Source organism: Staurois parvus, unplaced genomic scaffold (assembly GCF_062004578.1).
Source record: "Staurois parvus isolate SC_StPar_1 unplaced genomic scaffold, SC_StPar_1.0 ptg000691l, whole genome shotgun sequence".
Taxonomy (NCBI): domain Eukaryota; kingdom Metazoa; phylum Chordata; class Amphibia; order Anura; family Ranidae; genus Staurois; species Staurois parvus.
Genome location: NW_028318487.1, coordinates 1,223,921 through 1,246,214, shown reverse-complemented (window position 1 = coordinate 1,246,214; position 22,294 = coordinate 1,223,921). Strand labels below are relative to the sequence as shown.

Genomic DNA, 22,294 nt, shown 5'->3' with positions numbered 1-22,294 from the left:
ACACAATCAAAAATATATCCTACCAATGTAAGACACACTAATAATGTCTCTAACTAATTACATCAATCACAAATTTAAATGATATGATATTTATTAAATTTATTAATAATTAATAATTTCGAATATCTCAAAGGTTATATTCTTACATGCCGTGGCCATAGGCTTGCAAGAAGTAAGCCCTTGATATATGATACTCTGGTTATTAATATTCAATAAATTATGAAATATGGAAAAATTTATAATATGGCAATAAACAATTTTTTTAACAGTAACACAGTATCTGACTACATATATCTAACTATCCAATATTGTTGTAATACACTACGGTAATTTTTATGATTCTACACAACAGAGGAAATAATTAATACAAATCAAATAAACATCTCACCACACCCGGACGTCAGACTAGACAACTCTCCCGTGGATTTAGCTGGCAGTGGAACGCCGTTAGACTGATATATAGGCAAGTGATAGATTCAATAGGGGAGAATGTAGGAAGTTATAAGTTTAGAGGTTTAAAGTTTTAGGAAGTTTGAAAAGATGGAAGAGTAGTTATTTCAGCAGAGATCTTCTTCAGATGTCAGGTCTTTCCATGAGGTCTTATGAGGGTTCTTCTTTTTCATGAGGTTTTTTTTCTTTATGTTACAGCACATGGGCTTTTTATATCCACTAGTCCATTGTTCTAAGATACCTTCCCACCAGGCTTCCTGATTGGCTAGTTGAGAAATGTGTGTACATAAGCTATTTCTCACCTGCCCGCCAGGTGGCGGTCATGTATCACAGAACAATGTGAGTATTTGAGATGACTCATACCTTGGGTGGAATCTTCAGGTAATTTCAGGAATAAAATATACAGCACTTTCCAGATATAGCAGTGATCATACCTATGATATTCTAAATAGGGACCATGGAATATAGGTGTATATTCGGTTATTCCTCCTTGAAGTATCATCCTGTTTGTTTCCTGATAAGACAGGTAACTAATGCTAGTTTATAATACATCTTACTTCCCATCATCTCAATACTCAAGTTAGTGATATATAGTTCCCATTGCTGAGTATTTAGTGGTGTTTAAAGTCTATGACATCTTATTTATAATCTGTTTTTGTAGTACATTTTTGTAATGATATACAGTGAACTTTTAAACTTAAATGTCCTGAATTTCACCCCTTGGTTTCAGCATCAACATTTCCTCTGTGTAGGGAAAAAATCTCTGTTTGCCTAGCCCTTGTATCGGACTCATGGTAAACAATTGTTAATGCTTTCACCCTTGGTGAACAATAGTAGATAGTAATAGTTTCAGAGGTTTGTTGGTTCATCACACTCTACAGGTTTTGGTTAAGCTTCCAAACAGTTGAGTTCCCGTCTCATTATTGTTGAAATGTTTACAAGTCAGAGTCCTATGTGTTTGACTTTCTGTAGATGCATTCTTCTCACTTCCATATACAAATAGTCCTTGTTGACAGTTTAAACAATCCCATTGTCTTGGAAAAGTCTTAATTCCCTGTTCTCTTCAGTTCTTTAACTAGAATTCTTGAAGGTTTAACCAAGACAAAATTAACTCTTAACATCCGGTTCTGCTGAGCTGTTTGCTATATAACATTATATCTTGATAAAAGTCATATTTTTGACATGATTCCAAAAGCCCACAACAATATACTATTGTAGCTTGTGCAGTAAACATTGCTGTGTTGAAGCAGTATGATAGACTTTCCCTCTACCCCCTGATACAGAGTTGGTCGTGTGGCATCTCCGCCATTGATCTTTGTATTTTTATCAGTGAATACAAGGCATCCCTTGTTTCTCCGAGGTGGAAATTCTGATGTCACCTGCCCACCTCTTCCAGTCGGCTAATCAGGGGATGCTTTGTATTTACTGATAAAAATCCAACATTACAAACTATGGGATCCAAAACTAAAAAAATGTTTTGGGTTTAGATAGATTTGTAAAAGCAGAAAGCACATGCAGGTATCATTGGTAAAATTTTCATTGACTTCATATACTACTGAAGAGTAAGGATGAGCTTGGGATTGGTCCAAACTTGGGTTTGAGCTGAACCAAAAAGGAAGTTGTCACTCCCACCCACTGCCGTCCAATCAACTGCAGCAAGGACTTTCCCTGCCCCAGAGTTGCGTGTACTCAAAGGGGTGGGGATGTTAGTGACATTATTGACCTAATAGGGCCACCTGGCCACATTAAGTCAATGACATTGTGGCCCTATTAGGTCCATGATCTCATGAACCAAAAAGGAAGCTGTCACTCCCACCCACTGCCATCCAATCAACTGCAACAAGGACTTTCCCTGCCCCAGAGTTGCGTGTACTCAAAGGGGTAAGGATGCTTGTGACATTATTGACCTAATAGGGCCACCTGGCCACATTTAGTCAATGACATTGTGGCCCTATTAGGTCCATGATCTCATGAACCAGAAAGGAAGTTGTCACTCCCACCCACTGCCATCCATTCAACTGCAGCAAGGACTTTCCCTGCCCCAGAGTTGTGTGTACTCAAAGGAGTGGGGATGCTTGTGACATTTTTTACCTAATAGGGCCACATTAAGTCAATGACATTTTGGCCCTATTAGGTCCATGATCTCATGAACCGGAAAGGAAGCTGTCACTCCCACACACTGCCATTCAATCAACTGCAGCAAGGACTTTCCCTGCCCCAGAGTTGCGTGTACTCAAAGGGGTGAGGATGCTTGTGACATTATTGACCTAATAGGGCCACCTGGCCACATTTAGTCAATGACATTGTGGCCCTATTAGGTCCATGATCTCATGAACCAGAAAGGAAGTTGTCACTCCCACCCACTGCCGTCCAATCAACTGCAGCAAGAACTTTCCCTGCCCCGGAGTTGCGTGTACTCAAAGGGGTGGGATGTTAGTGACATTATTGACCTAATAGGGCCACCTGGCCACATTAAGTCAATGACATTGTGGCCCTATTAGGTCCATGATCTCATGAACCAGAAAGGAAGTTGTCACTCACACACACTGCCATCCAATCAACTGCAGCAAGGACTTTCCCTGCCCCAGAGTTGCGTGTACTCAAAGGGGTGGGGATGCTTGTGACATTATTGACCTAATAGGGCCACCTGGCCACATTAAGTCAATGACATTGTGGCCCTATTAGGTCCATGATCTCATGAACCAAAAAGGAAGCTGTCACTCCCACACACTGCCATTCAATCAACTGCAGCAAGGACTTTCCCTGCCCCAGAGTTGCGTGTACTCAAAGGGGTGAGGATGCTTGTGACATTTTTTACCTAATAGGGCCACCTGGCCACATTTAGTCAATGACATTGTGGCCCTATTAGGTCCATGATCTCATGAACCAGAAAGGAAGTTGTCACTCACACACACTGCCATCCAATCAATTGCAGCAAGGACTTTCCCTGCCCCAGAGTTGCGTGTACTCAAAGGGGTGGGGATGCTTGTGACATTATTGACCTAATAGGGCTACCTGGCCACATTAAGTCAATGACATTGTGGCCCTATTAGGTCCATGATCTCATGAGCATCCCTGACCCTTTGTGTATGTGCAGCTGCAGGGTCGGAAATGACCTGGCCGCAGTTGATTGGACAGCAGTAGGCAGGAGTGACAGCTTTTGTCTGGGTTCGGTTCAAGCCCAAGTTCAGACCAAACCTGATCTCATCTTTACTGAAGAGCTTTAGATTGAGGCCATATTAAAGGATTTTGTAGCAGCTATGTTAGAGATCTTTGAATCAGCAAACATGTTGATGCCCTTCAAGCTTTAAAGCGAGGCCATCCTTTAATTACGTTATAGAGCCTATCTCCGGGACAGCTTGTGCTCATCACGTTTCGGTGTCCCTTCAAGACATAGTTGCTTTTGATGACGTTTCTGGCCACCCCACAAGCAATGAGTTGTTTGGCTGCATTCAGAGCTGCAGTGTTGGGAGTGCGCCCTGTATAGAGTAGACAAAGAAAGTGATCATTGGTTAAAATGAATGGATCATTTTTGGGGTAGAAGCAAAAACATGAAGAAAATTTAGCGTGGTCTGTAGTCCAAAACATGTGTTTGAATGCAAAAGGCTTTCTTTAACCACGTCAAGTCTGGACACTTTCACCCCCTTCCAGTCCAGGCCAATTTTCAGCTTTCAGTGCTATCACACTTTGAATGACAATTGCACGGTCATGCAACACTCTACCCATATGACTTTTTTAGCATTTTTTTGAGACCGATAAAACTTTATTTTGGTGGCATTTATTCACCACTGGGATTTTTATTTTTTTTCTATATAAATGAGAAAGTCCATCATTTTTGAAAAAGTGTTTTTCTTAAAAAATGTTGCAAATAAATAGTCTTTCTTCATAAATCTTGGCCAAAATTTATTCACCTATCTTTTTAGTAAAAAAATAATAACCCACATTAGTTTATAACCAAAAATTATAATGTTTCTAAATTATTTTTTACATTTTTATTTTATTTTTTTATATTATTAATTATGTTTTTTTTTTTTAACATACTATCATCCTAGCAGTACAGTGTCACCATAGTGACATTGTACTACTTGTGGGGGGTGATGAAGATTTTTTTTTTCTTTTTTTACACTGACCCATAAAGCCTGTAAAAGCAATCATTTCTCCTTCTCTCTAGCTGCATTCCTGTAGCCATTGAGAAATACTGTGTGAGTTGTGATTGGTCACAGCTTGTCACATGGCACAAGGCTGTTGTGAATAGCCCTGTACCATGTGACCTCTGTGATCATTCACAGATTTCACATGTAGTAAGCAATGATGTCAGGAAATAACATTTTGTTTAATGCTATTCATGTAATCACTGATTGGCCAATCAGGGATCACATGAATCGGGACCTCACACAGAGGTCCCGTACAGTGATCTGTGTTCTGCTGTGTCCTCCAGACACAGTGGGCACCGGATCGTGGTGCCGCGCGCTCCCAGGGAGCGTGCACAGGCAATGGATGCAGGGGTACATTTAGAAACAACCACCCGCATCGGCAGTGCTCCTGTCCTGCTTGTGTTCTGGGTATTCATCCCGGAGTGCATACTGCCCTAAACTTTAGTATTGCTCGGTGAACTATCCATCCTCGTCCACTAGCAGCAACCATCAGCCTCTCATAGGGGTCCATTCACTAATTCCATACTGCATGAATTTTGAGTTAAAATAACTCATGCGGTATTTATCTAAAAAGTAATCAAAACACTATAAAAATGCGTTATTTACAGAATGATTTAAATATTTCTGTTTTGTGATATTTAACATTTAAATTTTGCATTATTTTTGGCATTTTTATTTTAGGCAATTTTATTTTTTTGCAGGCTAACATTGCATTAGGAGGCACACAGAAATGTGAAAATATGGAAACATTCTAGTGTGCTTTCATTCACAAAATGATCTCCCTCTGATAAAATGTAACAATTCATTACAGGAGAACATTTTCACACTGAGGCATTGTATACTTTTCAATTCCTGGCCAGTGCAGAGTTCCTCTAATTGTTATTTTGTACATTTCTAAGGCTAGAAAACACCAGGTGATATTGAATGTGTGTGTTTTTTAGTAAATTGACTTATAAGTGCTACTAAATCCACGACAGTAAAATCAGTCTGTAGATGCAGTAAAGCACGCTTGTTATACTCATAATATATATTATAATTACCGTATTTTTCGCTCCATAAGACGCACTTTTTTCCCCCCAAAAAAGGGGGGAAAATGTCAGTGTGTCTTATAGAGCGAATATGGAGCGGCCGGTCCGGTATTTCCACCGCCGCCGTGTCAGAATACCGGGCCGGCCGCTCAGCTCTGCAGCGGGACCTTAGCTGTTCCTCTATCCAGCTGCGCGCTGTCTTACCAGCTTCTGTAGTGTCGGCACTCGGCTTGACAGCCGGGTGCCAAGTGCGCATGCGCAAGAAGCGGTGTGCTTTGTGAATGGTAAGGCGGCACCTGGGACACATGACAGGTCCCAGAAGCCAACGGACCAATCACAAAGCACAGCGCTTCTCGCTCATGCGCACTGGGCACCCGGCTGTCAAGCCGAGTGCCGACACTACAGAAGCCGGTAAGACAGCGCGCAGCTGGATAGAGGAACAGGTAAGGTCCCGCTGCAGAGCGGACGCTAACCAAAGAACAACTCCGCGGACGTAAGAGCGGTTACCTGTCAAATTCAGGTACCTGCTCCCCCCCCTCCCCAAAGGTCAGCAGTTATCTCCTGTACTGCCCGCAGTCTCTGGTCATCCCTGTACTGTCCGCAGTCTCTGGTCATCTCCTGTACTATGTCTGCAGTCTCTAGTCATCTCCTGTACTATGTCCACAGTCTTTGGTCATCTCCTGTACTGTCCGCAGTCTCTGGTCATCTCCTGTACTATGTCTGCAGTCTCTGGTCACCTCCTGTACTATGTCTGCAGTCTCTGGTCATCTCCTGTACCGTGTCTGCAGTCTCTGATCATCTCTTGTACTATGTCCGCAGTCTCTGGTCATCCCCTGTACTATGTCCGCAGTCTCTGGTCATCTCCTGTACTGTGTCCGCAGTCTCTGGTCATCTCCTGTACTATGTCTGCAGTCTCTGGTCATCTCCTGTACTATGTCCGCAGTCTCTGGTCATCTCCTGTACTATGTCCGCAGTCTCTGGTCATCTCCTGTACTATGTCCGCAGTCTCTGGTCATCTCCTGTACTATGTCCGCAGTCTCTGGTCATCTCCTGTACTATGACCGCAGTCTTTGGTCATCTCCTGTACTGTGTCTGCAGTCCATTGGTTCAGAATATTTTTTTTCCTGTTTTCTGCCTCTAAAACCTAGGTGCGTCTTATGGTCAACTGTGTCTTATGGAGCGAAAAATACGGTAATTGCGAGCCACTGAGGTATGAGATAATAATTAAATATATAGGTCAGCAGGCATCTATTCACTTCCTCATATAAATGTGTTTTGTAGTAATGTACAATAAATTGATTGCCTTTTGCAGCGCCCTAAATGTGAGATATAAATACTTCCAGAAATAATGAACCTTCCAAGTCAACTTATTACAACTTCAAAATAAATCAATAATAGAATGTGAAAAAAAACAAAAAACGTGAAAAAATATCACGTGAAACTGATCACATCACCTGTGCAAAATAATGGAAATCCTGACTTATACTCGTCGTGAAGTGGGGTTGCTGTGGTGACGTCAAAGCCCCTCCCCAACACGTTGCGCCACAGGGACACGTGGCTTCGTCCGGGGGATGTGATTTTAACTCAGCGCTTTTTATACTGAATACTTGTGAGTGCATAAGAAGAAGTTGTGAATAAAATTGTTCTTTTAAAAAACAATAAGGCACCATGTACGTTTTTTTCCCCACTATACCAACGAGGTACAAGGTGCCTTATACAAGGAGATGGAGCACTTTTTATTGACATGAGAAAAAGCTAACCCACAGACCCACAATCATCCATTATCAACCATCAGGAGTATCCAAGGGAGTCTCTAAAGATATCCATCAAGGATAAACACCATAAAGCTGTGTTAGCCCAGCAGTGGGCTTAATGCAGTGTTTCTCATCTCCAGTCCTCATGGACCCCCAACAGGTCATGTTTTCAGGATTTCCATTATTTTGCACAGGTGATGTGATCAGTTTCACTGCCTTAGTAATTACCACAGCTGTTTCATCTGAGGGAAATCCTGAAAACATGACCTGTTGGGGGTCCATGAGGACTGGAGATGAGAAACACTGGCTTAATGGAAGGTGAGCGCATACAAGTATCTATATTCCAGCAAGAATCCATCTGCAATCTTGTTTGACTAATCAACTTTAATCAAATTTATATAGACTTTTTTTGGACACTATTCATTTTTATTATTTAAATTACTTATATTATGATATTTTTTCACTTTTTTTTTCACATTCTATTATTGATTTATTTTGAAGTTGTAATAAGTTGACTTGGAAGGTTCATTATTTCTGGAAGTATTCATATCTCACATTTAGGGCACGGCAATATGCTTGTTATACTCACTGTGGAACCTAAGGAGTTAATCCATTGTGTAAAAAGGTTGTTTGTTCCTGTCTTCTCTGATCCTCCTCTTCTTCTACTATCCTCAATCCATCTGCTGATAGTACAGAGCTCTAGGAGTCACTCTGCACATGCTCAGTTTAGTGTTTTGCTAGAGTTCTTTTTTTCTTTCGGAGGTTGCATGTGACCAGCACAGAACCAATCAGCGCTGTCAAAACAGAGGGTCAGGGCTTATGCAGCCTCATAGGACAGTCAGAGCAGAATGAAAACTCCTCCTAAAAGAATAACCAGTGCTCAGCCAGACACTGATAGAAGTCACGAGACTACTTTATGCTGCTGATGAGAAAAGGTATTTAGCAGTTTGTGTACTAAAATAATTGCATTTCCATGTTCTGTGTACTGTGGGAGAGCAGATATAGTGAATGCAGGGTCCGGGGAGATCGGATATAGTGAATGCAGGGACCTGGGAGGCCAGATATAGTAAATGCAGGGTCCGGGGAGACCAGATATAGTGAATGCAGAGTCCGGAGAGAGTGGATATAGTGAATGCAGGGTCCGGGGAGAGCGGATATAGTGAATGCAGGGTCCAGGGAGACCGGATATAGTGAATGCAGGGTCCGGGGAGACTGGATATAGTGAATGCAGGGTCCAGGGACAGCGGATATAGTGAATGCAGGGTCCATGGAGACCAGATATAGTGAATGCAGGGTCCGGGGAGACCAGATATAGTGAATGCAGGGTCCGGGGAGAGCGGATATAGTGAATGCAGGGTCCGGGGAGAGCGGATATAGTGAATGCAGGGTCCGGGGAGACCAGATATAGTGAATGCGGGGTCCAGGGAGACCGGATATAGTTAATGCAGGGTCCGCGGAGAGCGGATATAGTGAGTGCAGGGTCCAGGAAAGCAGATATAGTGAGTGCAGGGTCCAGGGAGAGCGGATATAGTGAGTGCAGGGGGAGTGGGTTTAGTAACACTTTAATGATTTATCTCATGATATCTCAAGATGTCTCACATTCGATATTTTACTTTGATGAATTGTCTCTTTTATTATCTCATGATATCTCCAAAAAAATGAGTCACATTTCTTTCATATCTTAAGCGATAACCTGTGAATTGACCCCATAAAGTTCAAAAGAGAAGTATGGGTTTCCCAAAATAAAAAAAATATATACTCACCTAGGTGAAAACAGCATCGATCCGTTGCTGCATCTGTCCCCCACCAGCTCTGCACTGAGAACTGAGCGATCAAACACCGCTGAATGCTCAGTTCTCCCCTCCGCTCTTAGCAGAGAGCCTGGACAGTCAGTCACCAGCTCTGTGCTCTGCCCCTTCCATGCTCACTGCATCGCTGAGCTGTGCAGGGAGCCAGATAGTAAAGTAAAAGCAGCACATATTACACACATTGCACATTATTAGGCATACAGTTAACCCCTTGATTGCACCTAGATGTTAACCCCTTCCAAGCCAGTGTCAGTACAGTGTCAGTGTACAACATTATCACTGATCACTGTATTAGTGTCACTAGCGGCATCAGTGTCAGTGACCCTCCCATATAGTGTCTGCTAGCTCCAGATTGCCCGCCACCCTATCACAGTCACACAATAAGTAACTGATCACCGTCATTACAGTACAGCTTCTATAGCTGCGTAAATTCGAATATATATATATATATATATATATCCCATTGTTTAGCAGACACTATAACTTTGGCACAAACCAAATCAAATATTAATATATAAATATATAAATTAATATACGCTTATTGGGATTTTTTTCTTACCAAAGACATGTAGCAGAACACATTTTGGTCTAAATTTATGAAGAAATTAGATTTTTTTTTTAATTACTGGATATGTTTTAGAACAGAAATGTGAAAATATAATTGTATTTTTCTTTAGTTTTCTGTCTTTTTTTCATTTACAGGTATATAACAAAAACTAAAAAACCCAGTGGTGATCAAATACCACCAAAAGAAAGCTGTATTTTTGTAAAAAAAAAGAACTATTTCATTTGGGTACAGCGTTGCATGACCACACAATTGCCAGTTAAAGTAGCACAGTGCTGAATAGCAAAAAAAATTACTCTGGTCATGAAGGAGGTAAAACCTTCCGGAGGTGCAGTGGTTAATAAACTGAGAAAAAAGGAGAAATACCTGTCATAGAGACTGCAATCTGTCTATTTATTATACTGTATGTAGAGTCCTGCTCCTGTTAGGCTAAATTTGGTTTTTGGCTTGGGTTTCCTAAGCTGGGTGACTGATTACTTCTACCTATTTCTGGGAGAAGCTTCCAGAAAAAAGAGCAGGGAGAGTCAATCACTCAGTTATGAATATTTATTATACTTCAATCAATCCCTGAAAGGGTGTGTCCAGAATGTGGAAAGGAGATGATAAATGTTTGAGAGGCCTGAGCAGGGTGTTCTTCCTTGGCTAGGAGGGTTCCTCTTCTCCTGGGGCTGCTGCCCCTGGGAGTCAAGAGTTGCAGTTTGGGCCTCAGTAAGTGCTGGGCTTAGGACCTGTAGAAGATTGCTAAAAGGTTTATTTTATTCCTTCAGGGCACTGTTCTGAAGTCCTGGCCTGGAGAAGGATCTTTTGTCTCCCTCACAGAAGGGTATCATGTGGAAGAAATCTCCTGGGACATCATGAGTAAGCCCTGTGTGCCTATTACTATACACATTTGGGCTAAGAAGTCTGTAGAAGATTCTGCTAAGAAGATTGCTAAAGGGTTTCTTTTCTTTTGCTTCAGGGCACTGTTCTGAAGTCCTGGTCTGGAGAAGGATCTTTTGTCTCCCTCACAGAAGAGTGTCATGTGGAAGTTGGGTGGCAGAAATGTCCTGGGACATTGTCAGTAAGCCCTGTGTGCCTATTACTAAAACCATTTGGGCTAAGAAGTCTGTAGAAGATTCTGCTAAGAAGATTGCTAAAGTTTTTTTTTTTTTTTTTGCTTCAGTGCACTGTTCTGAAGTCCTGGTCTGGAGAAGGATCTTTTGTCTCCCTCATAGAAGGGTGTTATGTGGGCACTGGGTGGCAGAAAGCTCGTGGGACATTGTGAGTAAGCTCTGTGTGCCTACTACCATAAGCATTTATGATAAGAAATCTGTCCTATTGATTCCTGATATCATTTTTGGAGTATTCTTTACTCCGATCCCTCTAAAGTTCAAGATCCCTGTAATGAATTCACAAAAAGACAACCCTTAGATCAATGTTTCTCAACCTCTTTTCAGTCAAGGCACCCGTTAAAATTAAGAACAATCTTGAGGCACCCTTTAAAATTATGGAGATTCTCAAGGCACCCTATTCTGAAATGTTAAAAAAAACTATTCTAATAGTTTTGCCTAATGCAGCAACACCCACATATGTAGGATACCCAACGTTAGAGGTCATTTTTTTCTCCCAAAGCACATACTAGTACACTGCTCACTGACTAGTATTCCAATGTTTCTCTTCTCCCTCAGTTTCACTCTATCACTTAGCTAATTTGACCCCATTACTGAAAGAGAGGGGCAGGGGAGGGTCAAACAAGGATGCCGTGTAGGCGACTAACATCCTCCATATCAACTGATGGCATCATTGGTTGTTAAAATGTCGGCAGCTAGAAGGTCATATGGTGCACAATGAAAACCTATGACTTTGTGTAACTAAAAGGCAGGCTTGATCCACCTGCTGGCTTGTATACAATTTTTGAGCAATGTTTAGGCATTTTGTCAAGGCACCCCTGAAGAAACTTCAAGGCACCCTGGTTGAAAAAATCTGCCTTAGACTGAGCTTGTGTTGTCGGTGTGCAATACTGTGTCTCTGATTGGTAGTCTCTATACTACCTTAGGAGAACCTGTCAAGTTTCAGTGGCCTCTTCAGAGCTGAACCCTGTATATACTTAGCCCCTAGTTTTATCCTTTGTGAATTCTGTGCCCCGTCACTTACTAGTAAAGGTTCCTATGAAGCTGATCCCAATGGAGATAGGGTTATAGACCTCCTTGGCATGACCTCCTTGAATTGTCCAACCGCGACCTTCATACACAGCTCCATCCTCTCCAATGAGAAAGCTGTGAAGAAAACATTGAAGGATGACCGTTTATCAGAATACTATGCTATGCATACAAAACAGCCTCCAACCCCTTGAGATAATGTGGGACAGAATTTTGAATGCTAGTCATGTTGGCTGCAACTGTCACCCGCACCCCAAAATATTTATGCTACCCACAGTACTTAATTTGTTTGCTGGCTGGCCAGTATGTGTGTTGGAAACATGTACCTTGATAAAGGCAAATTCGGTCATTTTTGTAGCAATAAGAATTTTACCATGATTACTCTGTTTGATCACAATGAAATGGAACCTCAATCATCAGAGCTGATACAAGGGGGGGCAGCAGGGGCAGCTGCCCTGGGCACCGTGGTATCATGTGAGCTGGTAGGGCACCACAAGGAGAGTTCCTTACATTGCAAACTGGATACTTGGGGATTTGTACTGGGAGGAGGGGGAATTTATGCTTAGGGGTAGGCATGCAGATTAGTGCTCGTGTTTTTTTTTGCGGGGGGGGGGGGATTTTTGCTGACAAATACTACTGACAAATACTACAAATACATCGGGGGGGGGCGGCGCGACTTTGTATGTTTGCCCTGGGTGCTAGTTGACCCTGTTCTGGCACTGTCAATCATCCCCTACTGGCTGTGTATAAGACTACCAGATGTTCATATGCAATATTTCATATTCACCTAAAATATATATATATATATATGTATATATAGATATATATAATTTTTTTTTTGAGTCACAGCCACAGTAAATAAAGACAGAAAATATAAAAGAGGTGACAAACCACTGCACTTTGGAGTCAATTCACCAAGAGTTACAGCAAATAACGATTGGTAAAATAACGCATGCGGTAAATCTCTTGCAAATGTGCAATTCACTAAGCATTTTGTGGTGAATAACTTGTGCTGTAAAATATTGATATTGCGGTAATTGCCACATATTTTCATGCGGTAATTTATCACACAGTAGCTGGGGAGCCGGCCATCACGTCCTTAACAATGGATGACAATGGATGACATCTAAATGCAAAAATTATGAAAAAACAAACAGCGTGGGGGTCCCCCCTAAATCCATACCTGGCCCTTTTGGTCTAGTATGAATTTTAAGGGGAACCCCAAAATTAATTAAAAAAAAAAAATACAGCGCTGGGTCTCCCCCAAATCCCTACTAGACCATTAGGTCCGGTATAGATTTTAAGGGGAACTCCATACCAAAATTATTTTTTTCCTAACCACTTCCCGACCGGCCGTTGCATATAAACGGCCGGACGGTGGCACTGCAGGGTCGGGTGGCCATTTATAAATGGCCTCCCCGCACCCTGCTTGTGCGCGCTCCCTGGGAGCGCGCTGCACCGAAATCCGGTGCCCGCTGTGTCCTCCAGACACAGTGAAACACTGATCGTCGGACGGGACCTCTGTACGAGGTCCCGATCATGTGATCACTGATTGGCCAATCAGTGATCACATGCAAAGTAGTAAGCAAGGTGTCACTTGTGACATCATTGCTTACTACGTGTGAAATCTGTGAATGATCACAGAGGTCACATGGTACAAGGCTATTCACAACAGCCTTGTACCATGTGACAAGCTGTGACCAATCACAGCTCACTCAGTACTTCTCAATGAGTGCAAGAATGCAGACAGAGAGAAAGAGAAATGATTGCTTTTACATCCTATATGGGTGTAAAAGTAATCAGTGTAAAAAAAAAAATCTTCATTACCCCCCACAAGTAGTACAGTGTCACCATGGTTGGCTAGGGTGACAGTATGTAAAAAAAATAAAAAATAAAAAAAAATAAAATAAAAATGTAAAAAAAATGTTTAAAAATTATAATTTTTGGATATAAACTAATTTGGATTTTTTTTTTTTTTACTAAAAAGATAACATAATAAATTTTGGGCAAGATTTATGATGAAATATTATTTATTTGCAAAATTGTATAAAAAAACACTTTTTTTTTTAAATTTTTGGACATTTTCATTTACATAGCAAAAAAAATTAAAATCCCAGCGGTGAATAAATACCACCAAAATAAAGCTTTATCTGTATCAAAAAAATGGTAAAAAATTCATTTGGGTACAGTGTTGCATGACCGCGCAATTGTCATTCAAAGTGTGATAGCGCTGAAAGCTGAAAATTGCCCTGGTCAGGAAGGGGGTAAAAGTGTCCGGTCTGGAAGTGGTTAATACATTACTTTTGGCATATCTATATCAGACCCGAAGGGCCCAGTATGGATTGGGGGGGATCCCCAAGCCGCATTTGAAAAAATACTGCATGTGATACCGCCAGCGAAACCCTGGTGATAAATATCACATCTTTATTTACTTTCTGTTCTGTTTGTGAATTGGACTCAATAGCTTACCGCATGTTTTTTTTTTTTTTGCAATATTTAATGGCACATTTTTAATTTTGCGTTAAATACCACAAAATTGTTTTTTTTTGTGAACTGGACATTTTTTTACAGCATGCAATAATTAATGCAAATGAGTCACCATGTTATCGCATGCAGTAATCTTTAGTGATTTAACCCCATTATCTTTAAAGTTGCCATTCAAGGCAAAGTGACATGTTGGTCACCCAGCAGACTTTGCCAAGTTCAACAGTTGATCTACTTGGAGCTAACATTTGGTCAACCTCTTGCCAACCATTTAACACAAAGGCACAATTTTAGTTTTTTTCAGGTATTTACCAAAACATATTCAAGCTATAGTTACTGTATATAATGGATATGGGATGAAAGTGCACACCTTATATTCAATTGTCCAATTACTTTTGGTCCCTTAAAAAAGGGTGGATGGTACTCTTAAGAGCTGTAATTCCTAAACCTTCCTCCAATTTGGATGTACATACCTTCAAATTAAAGTGTGCACTTTCAGCCCATATCCATTATATAAATATAGCTTGAATATGTTTTGGTAAATACCTGAAAAAAACTAAAATTGTGCCTGTGTCCAAATATATATGGACCTAACTGTATGTGCTACAGCATGGAGGGCACCCCACAAGCCGCACATACTGTATGTGTCCGTGTTGGCCAAGGTTTCTAGGAGCATGCTCACTACATACTCCCAACCTAGTGACTGAGCTGTCACAGACAGCTACCGGTCTTTGGCAGGATGTGCTCCTGATCATGTGACTACTATGACAGCTACTTAGGGCTTTCTCGCTCAAGCCGAACTGGACTGGGTCCATACTGCTTCACACAGTGCTCCCACAAACGTCTTTCCAATAGCAAAGTCTCTCAGTCCTCTCCCCCCATGTTCCTGGGCTTTTTCTTTTATATGTTCCTACCCCTTGGAAATTGCTCCTGAACTGTGTAGTTTGATCTCAGCTAGACTGTAGGAAAAGTTCTGCTTTCAGCCTACAAGTCCCAGCAAGCTCTGCACTCCTCCATTGGGACTTACAATGAACAGAGTGGCTGAACACTGCCATCTTATGGTCAAAATAAAGATCTACATTACAGTAGTATTGCACAGTGTTACATTTACAATTCTGCTTTGTTCCTCACTTGTATGCAATGTCACACCAGCCTCTGGTTTTCATGTGATAATTCTGTATGTTCTTGGCTTGATTGCTGCACGTAGCTCTAGAGTTACAGGGTGGTGTTTCCGTGTGGTGGATGATGACATTCTCTACTGGAGTAGACAACTTCTTGCATGTGGGGGTCTTGCCTCCCCACTCTGCTCTCCTTATTATAGTTGGGCAAACTGTGAATAGTGATATTAAAAATCAAAGCGTACCCAAACCTTAACCATGAACTTCTCTAATCTGTCACCTTTTTGTCTGATAAATATATACGGTATATAATAACATAAGTATTTTGGAAAAAGACCCAAGTCCATTGGATTCAACCAATAATAGAAAACCTCCATAAACAGAACCCTTTACCCACAGTTGATCCAGAAGAAGGTGAAAAAACTCCTGGGTCAACAATCTCTAGTGTAATATTAATACCCAGTTAGATGATGTGGTTTTGGAAATACATCCAGATTTTTTTTTTAATGAGTTTACTAGAATTGGTTCCTAAGGGAGCCTATTCTACTTTTTTTTATAGCTCTTACTGAGAAGAAGCCTTTCTGTAAGCAGAGGTTAAACCTCTTTTCCTCCAGGTGCAAACAGTGTACCCTTGCTCTTTGGAATGACTTTTAACTGAACAACTCGACACCAAGTTTACTATATGGACCACATATATATTTACACATGGTGATCATATCCCCCTTATGTATTTATACAGTGCCTTGAAAAAGTATTCATACCCCTTGAAATTTTCCACCATTTTGTCATGTTACAACGAAAAACGTAAATGTATTTTATTGGGATTTTATGTGATAGACCAACACAAAGTGGCACATAATTGTGAAGTGGAAGGAAAATGATAAATGCCTGCTCAGTGCATTCATGTGAGAGCTAACACATTGACTATGCACAGACACTTAACCTTTAATTGCCATTTTAACCCGTGTGTGTCACCTTGTGTGTCTGTACCAAGGCCAAACATTCCAGGGTATGGAAACTTTTAATCATGGCCATTTGGGAGATTTCTGTTATCATTAGGATTTCAAAAGGAGCCAAACAACTACCGTATTTGCCGGCGTATAAGACGACTTTTTACCCCTTGAAAATCTTCTCAAAAGTAGGGGGTCGTCTAATACGCCGGTATACGGCATACTGACACTTTTTAGGGGGGCGGCGCGTTGCCGCCGCCGCCCCCCCCTTCCCCCAATGGAAGGGACACTAAGTACAGGGGTGGGCAGCGGCTGTTTCTTACCTGGTTCCGGTCCCACGACGATCCGGTCCAGGAAGCGCGGCTGCGCCTTCAGTTCGGCCACTGGATGTTCGTGCGGCTGCTCGGCTCCGCCTCCTCACCAGTGATTGGCCGCCAGAACTGTAGCTCAGGAAAGGCACACAGGCGGCCAATCACCGGCGAGGGGGTGGAGCCGAGCGGCCCCGCGAAAATCGAGTGCAGGACCAGCAGGTAAGTGGTCAGTGTAGAGGTGCTGCTGCAACCACATATGCTGGCTGCAGCAGCACCATACGAGAACAGGGTCAGCAAGTGTCAGTGGGAGGAATAGTGCCCCATCATTGGTGTCACTGATACCAATGATGGAGCACTATTCCTCCCACTGATACCAATGATGGGGCACTATTCCTCCCACTGACACCAACGATGGGGCACTATTCCTCCCACTGACACCAACGATGGGGCACTATTCCTCCCCCCCACTGACACCAACGATGGGGCACTATTCCTCCCCCCCACTGACACCAACGATGGGGCACTATTCCTCCCCCCCACTGACATCAACGATGGGGCACTATTCCACCCCCCACTGACACCAATGATGGGACACCATTCCTCCCACTGACACCAATGTTGGGACACCATTCCTCCCACTGACACCAATGATGGGGCACTATTCCCCCCACTGATACCAATGATGGGGCACTATTCCCCCCACTGATACTAATGATGGGGCACTATTCCTCCCACTGACACCAATGATGGGGCACTATTCCTGCCACTAATCCCAATGATGGGGCACTATTCCTGCCACTGATACCAATGATGGGGCACTATTCCTGCCACTGATACCAATGATGGGGCACTATTCCTCCCACTGATACCAATGATGGGGCACTATTCCTGCCACTGATACCAATGATGGGGCACTATTCCTGCCACTGGTGTGCATTGGAAGAGGGGTAGTCTTATATGGCGAGTATAGCTCAAACACTAAATTTTAGCAGGAAAAGTAGGGGGGTCGTCTTATACGCCCAGTCGTCTTATACGCCGGCAAATACGGTATTTGATAATAAATGGCTTCATATGATCACTAGCCTTAAATAGGACAGTTCTTTGGCACTATCAGTCATATATTCAATATCAATGGCAAAATGTTGTGATTTTTGCCAAGGTATGCAAACTTTTGAGCACAGCTGTAAAAGGCCCAAGTATGGAAAACACAACACAGCATACTAAAAGTGAAAGAATAAAAACAAATATTGAGCACTTACCTTGAGCATTCACAGCAGCACAGAGCACTGACAGAAGGACAAAAAGACTAATCATGATGATGCCAGGACACAAAGTCAGATTTTTCTGCCAAAAGAAAAGAATGCTCAAAACTTTGTATTGTAAAACCTCTACATAGATCTTTATATCACTAGATGGATCATCAGCAGGAGGAAGGAGGTCCTGATCCCTCTATATCAGTGGTTCTCAACCTGTGGGTCATGACCCCTTTGGGGGTCGAACGACCCTTTCACAGGGGTCACCTAAGACCATCAGAAAACACATATTTCCGATGTGTAAAGAGCAGCTACTGTGTAGAAAGCAGCTGCTGTGTTGAAAGCAGCAGTATTGGAGGTAAAACAACACTTCATGAATTATAATTACTGGGTAAATAATTTTATGACTGGGAGTCACCACAACATGAGGAACTGTATTAAAGGGTCGCGGCATTAGGAAGGGTGAGAACCACTGTTCTATATAGATCTTTATATCACTAGAGGGGTCACCGGCAGGAGGAAGGAGGTCCAGATTCCCCTATATAGATCTTTATGTCACTATAGGGATCACCAGAAAGAGGAAGGAGGTCCTGATTCCTCTATATATAGATCTTTATATCACTAGAGGGATCACCAGCGGGAGGAAGGAGGTCCCGATTCCTCTATATAGATCTTTATATCACTAGAGGGGTCACCAGAAAGAGGAAGGAGGTCCTGATTCCTCTATATAGATCTTTATATCACTAGTGGGGTCACCAGCAGGAGGAAGGAGGTCCCGATTCCTCTATATAGATCTTTATATCACTAGAGGGGTCACCAGAAAGAGGAAGGAGGTCCTGATTCCTCTATATAGATCTTTATATCACTAGTGGGGTCACCAGCAGGAGGAAGGAGGTCCTGATTCCTCTATATAGATCTTTATATCACTAGAGGGGTCACCAGCAGGAGGAAGGAAGTCCTGATTTCTCTATATAGATCTTTATGTCACTAGATGGGTCACCGGCAGGAGGAAGGAGGTCCTGATTCCTCTATATAGATCTTTATATCACTAGTGGGGTCACCAGCAGGAGGAAGGAGGTCCTGATTCCTCTATATAGATCTTTTTATCACTAGAGGGATCACCAGCGGGAGGAAGGAGGTCCTGATTTCTCTATATAGATCTTTTTATCACTAGAGGGATCACCAGCAGGAGGAAGGAAGTCCTGATTTCTCTATATACAGATGATCTTTAGTTATCACTAGAGGAGTCACCAGAATAAAGAAGAAGGTTCTGATTCTCCTATATGGATCTTTAGGTAGATCTCATAAGTGGTTATCACTTCTGCCTTGCAGCACTAGAGTTCCTAATTCAAATACCAGCCAGGACACTGTTTTCATGTTCTTCCTGTGCTTGTGTAGGATTCTTCTGGGTCCTCCAGTTTCCTCCCACACTCCAAAGACATGCTGGTAGGTAAATTGGTCCTAGTGCATTTTAGGGACCCAAGATTATCAGTTCCTTAAAGAGGAACTACACTGTATCTGAGCACCACTAAAACAATATTTAATTCATTTTTAATACTCATAACCCATCCATCCATGTCTCCATGCCTAATTTTGTAGAGAAATCACTTTAACCCACCCCCCACCCCCCACCACCATCACCACCATTTCTGGCCCTAGCCATCTTGAATAAGGACAGATGATTTGTGTAGCATTTATCTCCCTGGAATCTATCTGCCCTTGTCTCGGGCATGCAGGCAGGAAGGTGGTGCTTAGCTGAAAAATCTCCTCCTCTCCTCCTCCTGAGATGTATGACATCATTGGCCTAGGCAAGAAAACTGGAAGTAACTGAAGAAATGTAAATAAAATTTTTTAAACAAGTACATATTAGATTGTAAGCTCTTATGAGTCTGGCCCTCTTAATTCTCTTGTTCTTTTTTTTTATAATACCTTTAGTGTTTCCCTTTATATTGTAAAGCGCTGTGCAAGCTGTTGGCACTATATAAATCCTGAATAATAATAATAATAATAATTACATACTTTCCTATCTATTTACTAATGCTAGCATTCTGCTTTAACAATGTACAGTATGTAAAGTGCTGCATACATTTTTGCCACTATGTAATACCTGTAATAAATAACAATCATTTCTTGTCCTAGAAAAGCTGCATTGCTGTTCTGAGTTTGAGGGAGCAAATAACACTTACCTCTCCTGAAATGATCTGATGGCTGTTCATCCTCCCTTTTTATCCCTCTCTGGCTGGGCTGCATCACACATAATTGCAGAAGTAATTTTAATTTCTGGGAATAACCATAAGGAACTTCTTTCCTTCCTCTCAGCCTATCTGCTAAGTAAATAATGATGACACCTTCAACGGTTTTAACATTTGAGTTGCCTGTGTACCCCAATGAGTGCCATGGTTCAATCCTCTGACCCCCTGTCAAAAAACTGTCAAAAACAGCAGTGATAAAGAGATAGAAGGATGGAAGTGGTAGGAGACACAGCCATCCAACATGCCTAAAGGTGTTGATCACTGAAGACTTTGCCAAAGGTTGTAGCACTGGAACAGAGAGGAGGTAAAAGACAAGGACTGCCACATATACTCACATGCTATATAAAGGCTATCACAGACCATAGACCAGTCAGGGTGCCCATGCTGGCCTGTGACCCTTGTCAACAGCCAAAAATGCCTACAATGGGCAAGGAGAGCATCAGAACTGGGCCACGGAGCAATGGAATGAAGGTGGCCTGGTCTGAGGAATCATGTTTTCTTTTACATCATGTGGATGGCCGGGTGCATGTGCGTTGCTGACCTGGGGACGAGGTGTCACCAGGATGCAGGATGGGAAGAAGGCAAGCCAGTGGAGGCAAAGTGATGCTTTGGGCAATGTTCTGCTAGGAAACCTTGGGTCCTGCCATTCATGTCGATGCTACTTGACACGTGCCACCTACCTAAACAATGTTGCTGGCCAAGTACACCCCTTCATAGAAACAATATTCCCTGATGACAGTGGTCCAAGGGAGGAAAACTGTGAACTGGTGACAGGGTCATGGGTGGCCAAGGTTCATTGATGCATGTGAGGAGCAAAGGCTGAGCCATGTAGCCTGATCTAGTAAAAGAGCTGCTGTATCTCAAAGAGCTGAAAGAGGTAATGCTAGTTCTAATAGAAAGGTGTCAGAACACACAGTGTAAAGAAGATTTTTGCAAATGGGGCTGTATAGCCACAGACCAATCAGGGTGCCCATCCTGACCCATGTCCACAGCCAAAAGAGCCTACAATGGGCACATGACCATCAAAACGTGACCATGGAGAATAGAAAAAGGTGGCCTGGTCCAATGAATTCAAGAATGGTTTGAGGAACATAGCAACAAATTCAAGGTGTTGATATGGCCTCCAAATTCTCCAAATCTCAATCCAATGCACCATTTGTGGGATGTGATAGAAAAACAAATCTGATCCATGGAGGCCCCACCTGATAACTTACTGAACCTAAAGGATTTGCTACTGGTTGCTTGGTGCCAGATACCTTCAGAGGTTTAGTGCTGCCTATGTCTTGTTGGGTCAAGGCTGTTTAGGAGGTAAAAAGGGGAACCTACTGTACTTAATATTAGGTGGGTGGTCATAAACCTATGGATGATTGGTGTATAAAGCCTCCTGGATAGTCTTTTACTACAAAAAAGGACCATTACTAGCCAAAGTGGATGTGTGGTTGGATAGCTTATTTAGCCAAGCACAAGTCCATTATGACTGGTAATGCTCCTTCTTTCACATACAATTCCAGGAACTCTTAGATATCAAGTTCTATAGTAAAAATTTTCATTAATCATCCAAGGCCTGACTTTTTGGCCCCTGAAACACATTGGCTACCTTTTATCTTTTTGTTGTCCCAATTTCATCAATAATAAATAAAGATGGACTCTTAAGACGACTAGCACCCTTTTTTTTTTATCGTTTTCACTTTAACGTGTGAGGTATTGAAGTTATACTTTATAGCTAAAAACCAAATTGTTCCTTCTTTAACCATTGTTAATAGATTTGCATGATTCATTAATACTGTGAGCGATTTTTTTTTTCTTTTTTTAGCACATGTTCCAGTAAGTAACAATTTGAGGAAGTAACAAAATCAGAAGTTTTACTATAAAATATCAAATTGTTTGTTTGAGGGCAGATTGGCATGCCATTTCCTCTATATATACTGTAGTTTGGTGTTCAAGGTTCCCTTGCTGCTTTTCATCCAAGTGTTGCTGTATTTGTGTATATGTTCTTTATCTATAGAGTATAAGTTCAATACCCTACACT

General features: G+C 42.0%; 1 protein-coding gene across 1 annotated transcript; it reads right to left on the bottom strand.

Annotated features, from left to right (window-relative positions):
• Positions 1 to 1,659: 1,659 nt before the first annotated feature.
• On the bottom strand, positions 1,660 to 18,101 carry LOC149446766 (peptidoglycan recognition protein 1-like). Its single transcript, XM_089652713.1, has 4 exons — positions 18,020 to 18,101; positions 15,513 to 15,711; positions 11,893 to 12,014; positions 1,660 to 3,929 (listed from the first exon to the last, which is right to left on the bottom strand). The coding sequence occupies exons 1-4, from the start codon at positions 18,072 to 18,074 to the stop codon at positions 3,751 to 3,753; spliced, it is 555 nt and encodes a 184-aa protein (XP_089508839.1). The 5' UTR covers positions 18,075 to 18,101; the 3' UTR covers positions 1,660 to 3,750.
• Positions 18,102 to 22,294: the final 4,193 nt, after the last annotated feature.